Source organism: Cyprinodon variegatus, unplaced genomic scaffold (genome assembly GCF_000732505.1).
Source record: "Cyprinodon variegatus isolate N-32 unplaced genomic scaffold, C_variegatus-1.0 Scaffold771, whole genome shotgun sequence".
Lineage (NCBI taxonomy): Eukaryota > Metazoa > Chordata > Actinopteri > Cyprinodontiformes > Cyprinodontidae > Cyprinodon > Cyprinodon variegatus.
In genome coordinates, this window is record NW_015151224.1 from 9,128 (window position 1) to 16,922 (window position 7,795).

Below are 7,795 nucleotides of genomic sequence, written 5' to 3' on the forward strand. Positions count from 1 at the left end.
ATTCCTTTAATAAATAGACAAAGGGTATAGTTGTGATTTGCACTTACTGATTGGTAAAACCAAGAAGAAGGGCAGCCAGCAGAGGATGAACATGCCCACCACCACACCCAATGTCTTGGCAGCTTTCTTCTCACGAGAGAACTTGAGCAGCTTGACGGTAAGTGCGTTACGCCCTGCCGTAGCCCCGCCCACTCCTGCTTTGGAGGGCGGACACAGATCATGGATCTGTTGGTTCCTGCAATGAATCCTCAGGGTGAGCTCATTGGAGTCCTTGGCTTGGTCCTTCATCATGCCGGCCTCCAGGTTCTTGGTGGTGCGTTTGGCCACCACGTACACTCTGCAGTACATGGCCAGGATGACGGCCAGAGGGATGTAGAAGGAACCGAGAGAGGAGAAGAGAGCGTAGAACGGCTCCTCTGTGATCAGACACACCGTGTCGTCCTGTAGGATGGACAGAATCAGCAGAACTTTATCTGATATGAACTATGACACAGGGAAAATTCTATTAAGCAACTGGGTTTATAAAATGACAGCAAAAATGTTGTTCACATCTTCAAACTGTGTTTTCTAATGCTTGATCAGAACCAAATGCTTGATCAGAACCAAATAACCAGGAGAGGCAGTGTGACTATGAGGACAGAAACTAGCTGCTGCTCACACGAACATCATGCAGTGGGGGTGTTTCACTGCTGGAAGTAAAAATGCATTGCTAAAACAACAAGTGTTACCACCAGATTCTCCTGCTTCTGCTGAGTTTTCCAATTCAATAATGACTTTGATATATTAAAATGGAGTTATAATCCCCAACCTAGACTAATTAAACACTTATGAAGATTCCTGACGGCTTAATAAAGCTTACGGTAAATGTTCAACTTATGTATATAATTTTACCCTGTTTGGATAAGATTAAATCCAATAAATCAAAACTATTTATAAAAAAATAATTAAAGCTGCATGAAGTATAATCACCCCATCCTGAGAAAAACAAATCTAGCAAATCCTTAAAAGCCCCAGAATAATATGCCCATGATGAGTGAATGGAAAGTACATAAAATCCTGTGGTTCTCTATAAATCACATAAATCATTGTGCAATTTTGCACAGGGGTATGAGCCTGGATTCCCAGACTCTTTCACTAAGAATAAACTAACATTTCCCTTATTTGCAACAAAATATGAGAAAGTCAGCAGCTTAACTTTACCAAACATGACTTAGAATATCAATACTGAAAATATATGAAAATCGTTTTTTTTTTAATATAATTTTCTACAGGCTCTCCATAAAATTGTGTTAAACAACAAAAAGAAAAAAAAAAACTGAAAATGCAATCCTCACCATCATCATTGGAAGGAGGAATGAAACATTTATGACCCACAGATGATCCCAATAGTGACATGAACAAACAGATGGAAAACTGTCTGTTGATGTCCTGAAACAGATTTTAGGAAGCTGTTCATGAGACAGCCGTCATCTGCTGCCGGAACAAAATTAAATTGCAACGAGATCTAGGCAGACAGTTGATGTGGATTTATTTTTATAGAAAAACTGAAATACTTGTTGAAATAAGTTAAAGCAATGGAATATGAAACAGTCTGGCAGGGATAACACAAACCAGGATATTTATTACTGCCAGATGTGGTAAGCTACATGTAAACTTGAAGTCTCATCTATAAAATATTGTATAGGATCCATATTAAGTGTTTAATGTGTGATTTTATTAATGTTTTTAGGCTGCTGCTCTTTTGCCAACATAAAATTCTGAATGCTGGGCTATGTTGGGAACCCTGGGAACTCTCACATGATTGGCTTAGGATCTAGGAAGTAAACATGAGCCACACACTGCACCAAAGTAGTTTCAGACCGCAGTTTTAGGTTTGAAAGAAAAAAAAAAACTTGACATTATTGATGGAGAGGACTATTTGTTTACAGGGAATGTTAGTTCCATCCCAGACGACAAATGGGAATGATTTGGGATAATTTTAATGTAAATATTTTATTTATTGCACATTTAAATGAGCCAGTGTTATGTTATGGTTACCAATAACAACCACAAGAAAGAGTGCAAAAGATGCAGTTTAGCTAGGTAGAAATACATGTGTTGGTACAAGTATATGGAGGATAAAAAGTGCCAAAATTAAATAAATAAATACAGCATTAAATAAATAATTAAATGTGTCTATAATTAATTAAATGTGGAATTAAATAAATAAATGTGTCATTCATTAATTAAAACCACGTCACTAATATAAAGTGCCACAATTAGATAAATAAATACAGCGATAAACAATTAATTAAATGCGTAATTCATTAAATAAATAAGGAATTAAATATATAAATGTGTCATTAATTTAATAAAATACGTCTTCATTTTATTAAAAAAATATATATAATTATTTCAGTGTGCATTTAATTATTTCATGGTCCTGTGCATCGAAACCATTAAAAGAATCTGTCAAACTCACCCATCAAAGTTAGGGGGCGGGGTTAATGCGAATCGAGTCTCTGTAATCGATTTGCTTCGCCTTAATGTGCAGGGTGACCAATCAGGTGTTAGATAACCGCCACCTAACTTTGATGGGTGAGTTTGACAGATTCTTTTAATGGTTTTGATGCACTGCGACACAGGACCATAAAATAATTAAATGCACACTGAAATAATTATATATATTTTTTTTATAAAATGAAGATGTATTTTATTACCGTAAATTAATGACACATTTATATATTTAATTCCTTATTTATTTAATGAATTACAAATTTAATTAATTGTTTATCGCTGTATTTATTTATTTAATTGTGGCCCTTTATATTAGTGACGTGGTTTTAATTAATGAATGACACATTTATTTATTTAATTCCACATTTAATTAATTATTGAGACATTTAATTATTTATTTAAAGCTGTATTTATTTATTTAATTGTGGCACTTTTTATCCTCCATACAAGTGAGGTGGAGAGTCAGATAAATACTGTATGTTTGGTAGCCAGAGTAATGGCATCACATATATGAGGGGGTATAATGATTTAATGCAGGCCAAAAAAAAAAGTGTTTTGGCTACATTAGCTCATTTTATTTAGATTTACTGTATATCTTAAATTCATGAGTTTTAAATGTAGAACGAATTGCTTGTTTTTAGATCTGTTTTTCTTTAGAACCGTGCACCTGGCAAACTTCAGTTTCTTTCTACATCAGGTTTGTGCGCACCAATCTCTTGTTAAACACCTGTGATGCACAGCATCACACTGTGCGATTTTTTTCAGTACTTTCGTATTTGGAAAACAGACATGGCTGAGCAAATGTGGCTACTACGGTCTGTCAATTTTACAGACAGAACTGCATTTCACTCATTGCATCCCTGCCATGCTTCTGTGTTTACATCTGAGAGGAAGAAGAAAAAGAAGAATCCTTCTTTGCACACTGAGCGATTTGCCCACGACGGTTGAGACCTCCTGATCACGATTCCTGATCAGGAGGTGGTCGTGAGAGGCTGATCTCCCCTCGTTACCCCCTGTTGACTACACAACGCACGATCAGGCTGAAAGTCGAAAGATTTTCGCACGACTGGAAAATCGCCCTGAAAATCGCACAGAGTACGACCAGCTTAGCAAGTATAAAGTTCTGCCACAGGTCCTTAGACAGGGGTGTTCATCTTTGCAATCTTCTTACTGTTTGTTTGCAAATACAGTGTTGGATTTCATGGCATAAAAAAATGGTAAATTGGAAGCATACTTGAGGCAAGCTGTGAGCAGTTCTGTTTGACACAGCTGGCTAATTCCATTCAGTAATTCAGGACAAAAAATGTTGGAATTGAAATGATTGATTTGTATTCATATGGTAATTTACTTCATTTTAAAAATGCTGTTATCTAAAACTGCCCATGTTGATTCCACTGTGGATTTGACTATCAGCACGGTGGTTATCCAACCGTCTACTATGTGTGGCACAAGGGTTAATCCCCTGATGAGGAGCGCAGAGAAATAAAGATTTTTTTCTTAGTTTCCCCACTAAGCGGGAAAAAATGTTATTTCTTTTATATTTTGCCCCCTTTTTGTTTAACATTTAGGCACAATTAGCTTAAGTCTAATACATCTTGTTTGTCTAATCTTTTAAGCCTTTTTCAGCAGTGTGACACTGCTGTTCTTACTATGCCACAGCACCAAATCCTAGTATAGTATAGTTAAAGTGTGGGCAACAGATTATCAACAGTAAACTAAGAGTATCTTTTGTTGACTAAACCTAATTTTTTGCCTCTGCTATGTTTACGTTTTTTGTTGTTTTTTTTTACATGATAAACTACACAATTATAAAAACATATTTAGTGACAGGCTGTCCCCTCTTATCCTCTTATGAATGCACCACAACATTAAAAAAACACTTTCTTTAGAATCATGAAATTTCTTCTGGGGTGCATCAACACCACTATGTGAAAACAGGCTTTCCCCCACTCTTTGGATGCAGAACGCTGTGGCAAAGTTCATGTGATTTGTCATTATTGCTTAAACATATGTATTTCTGTATGGAGAAGTATGGTATTAACAAAGCTGGTTTATCCACCATGTTGGCTCATGCACATCTGGATGGTTTGTCCATTTTAGACATTAAAGGAGAGGTGGCACGCACGTCATCAAATTCTGCACTGCTTCTGGCAAAGCTTCTGCTTCACTCTTTCTTTCCTGTAAAACTCTGGCTGCAGCCAAAAGGATCTCATGAAGCAGGTCAAATGAATAAATGACTAGATCAATAGAGTGCTATCATCAATATGTTCGCAATTAGAGAATGGTATGCAAAGGGAGTCCAGCCTATCCAAACTTTGGATAAGCTTGTTGAGTGGAAAATACAGTGAACATTTCAGACTGCTGTTATATTGTGAAATACTCCTCGCATGCTTAAAGAGTTCTGGTGACATATTTAGCTTTAAGGAGGGAAGAGGAGGTGGATGAAGAGGAGGCAAAGGAGGAGGAATAAGCACCACCAGTAGGTCTCCCACAATCCAGCCACTTTTAAATAATCATGGAGGTACTGGAGGGTGTGGGCAGGTCCGACAAAGAGCCTGAAAATCTTATGTGCAATATGTTTTTTGTTAAGTTCTCCTTTATAAGTTTAAACAACGCTGCTTATGGTTCTTTTATGCCTGAATGATTCATATAGCTAAGAGGCTCTCAAAGATAAAATGTCCAGGTACAAATATTTAAGCTGAATGAAAAAGCATCCTAAGTTCTAGAAAACCATCAACACCTTCAGGAAACCTGGAAAACAACTGATCCAAACAAATTCCAGAAATTCCATCACAGGAAGGATAAATTGGTGAAGGCTTGGCTGAATGGCAGCAGTCAGTGGCGTCCCACAGCACATGGGTGTAAATAAACAAAGATAAAGTCAGTAAACATTTCCTGCTCTGGTTTCAGATGGTCATGGCCCTGGCATTCTAATGAAACTCTATCTGTTATTTGTGGGGCCTAAAAGTGTTTAATAAATAGCTAATATTATTGTTTTATTTAGAAAAAAACATAATCTGATGTCTCCCTTTTGCCCAGACAGCTTTTCAACAGGGACGTTCCAAGTCAAGACGGGCCCCAGATGTTCAACAAGCTTTACTGCATCAAAGTTGTGGTTCACTGGGTTCTGTCTCCCTCCACTATAACAACAGGATGGACTGACTCAGCCTGGCTGGTTCGGACGGCGTACCTGTGACGGCGGCTGCTTCCAGCCCAGCAGCGGCCCGATTGAGATGACGAAGGACAGGATCCAGACTCCCAGCATGGCCAGCAGGGCCCGCCTCTTGGTGACTACCATTGGGTATTGCAGCGGATAGCGGACGCCAACGTATCGGTCAATGGAGATGACACACAGTGACATGATGGACGCCGTGCAGCACAGGACATCCACTGCAGCCCAGATGTCGCAGAAGATTCGACCAAACACCCAGTAACCCAGAACCTGGAGACATCAAAATTTACAGAATAGATGTTTTAGGGCAGTTCTACTGTCTATAATATAGATTATATTTAAGTAATATTTGTCCCCTGATAAATCGCATCCAACTTTTCAGACAGTATGAGATTAATACTATATGGTGACTTTTAGACATTTAGATCCAATCATAACTTATTTTTACAGCTGGAAATATTTCTTATAACTCAATGTCTTCAGCATGTGTGAGAGGTGTTCCACAGGGATGTGTTTCATCTCCTTGGTTTTGTTAGTTCATACAAATAAGCTGCAGACCTGAACCTTCAGAGGCACATAAAGGCAGTTACTAATTCAGGACTAATGTCCAAGCGGGATCTAGAATAAATCGGTCATGCATTTATCTTAATTTAAATTGATCACTGCAACAGTGTCTTCATAGGTTTGCCCAAAAAGTCCATCAGACGGCTGTAGCTGATCCAAAATGCTGCTGCCCGTGTTCTCACTAGAGCTAAGAGAGTAGAGCACTTCAGTCCGGTTCTGAAGTCCTTCCACAGGCTCCCTGTATTTCAAGGTATGGACGTTATAATCCTTCTGTTAATCTATAAATCACTGAATGGATTAGCACCTACGTGTATAACAGATTTGTTGTAGTGTATAAACCTCAGACCACTCAGGTCTTGTAGTTCAAGTCTACTCTGTACACCAACAACTAGAACCAAACATGGAGAAAAAGCGTTTAGTTCCTATGCTCCATTTATTTGGAAAAAATTTCAAAAAGAGTGGAAAAGGGATGAAAGCCTGAGTTCTTATAAGTCAAAGTTAAAAACCCATTTGTTTAGAATTGCCTTTGAATATTAAAGATAAAGTTTTAACTAAAGTATTATTACTTTAAGTTTGTGGTCCATCTGTTTTGTTAGTTTTACTTGTTTTTTTTTATCTTTACTTGCTTTTATTCTGCTTTTATTTTCCTTCTATATTATTGTTTAAGTTATTTAAAGCACTTTGAATTGTCTTTGTACTGACCTGTGCTATAGAAATAAACGTGCCTTGTCTTCTGAAAATTAAAACAGATGCTATGATCCAACAGTTATTTTTTTCTTATTTCATGGAAAACTAATTTCTGCTATAACTTGAATAAGCTGTGGGTTCGGGGACAGTCACTGTTTACAATCCAATTTAAAAATGTCCGATCGGGGAGCTTCACTCAAAAAATGCATAGTGCTGAACACAGGCTGATGGATCAAAGGTCAATTACTCAAAATATTTTCTTTTTAATTATAGCATGTTATCACAGAAATCTGAGTTAAACATCAAACAAAATACAGATTACTGCCAGACATTATACGGTCTTCATTCTATTTAGGTTCTAGAGGACCTAAAGTTATACATGCACAGAAAACTGGAAATAAATCCTTTATTCCTCATGTTATAAAGACTAAAAACTGGAACAATTGCATCAGTCCACCTTCATTGATAAATTATCTTTTGTATATTTTGTTTTTCTGCTTTATTTATTTATTTTTGATGAAAGTCGGTATTTCCATAAACCTTATAAACAAGTACACACATACATTTCCACCTCACTCTGTCAGAGTAGTATCACAGAATCATTTTTAGGAATGCACCATTATGGCTGATAACAGATATTTACCAAAATTGTTTCCTACAGCCACCCTTTGATCACCATTGAAAACCGACCATAGTGCTGACATTGCCTCTCTGTTAAACACCCACAATCCCTTGCTATATCACTGTCACACGACAAAAAAACCCCCATCACATTGTAACATTTGCGGTTACATTAGCCCAGTTCTACTTATTGAACCAAGACTGATGTGTCAAAATGACATCTGCCGATACCGATCTTAATGCGGACATAACATG

The 7,795-nt window shown here is 37.2% G+C and overlaps 1 protein-coding gene across 1 annotated transcript in view; it reads right to left on the reverse strand.

Annotated features, from left to right (window-relative positions):
- Nucleotides 1-47: 47 nt before the first annotated feature.
- Nucleotides 48-7,795, reverse strand: part of LOC107098358 (alpha-1B adrenergic receptor-like) — a gene marked incomplete at its 3' end in the record, with an annotated part of 12,869 nt that continues 5,121 nt past the window's right edge. Inside the window, exons 2-3 of the mRNA XM_015395995.1 lie at nt 5,687-5,938; nt 48-441 (exon numbers count right to left, since the gene is read on the reverse strand). Coding sequence (XP_015251481.1) covers nt 48-441; nt 5,687-5,938 — 646 coding nt within the window. The remainder of the gene's footprint in view (nt 442-5,686; nt 5,939-7,795) is intronic.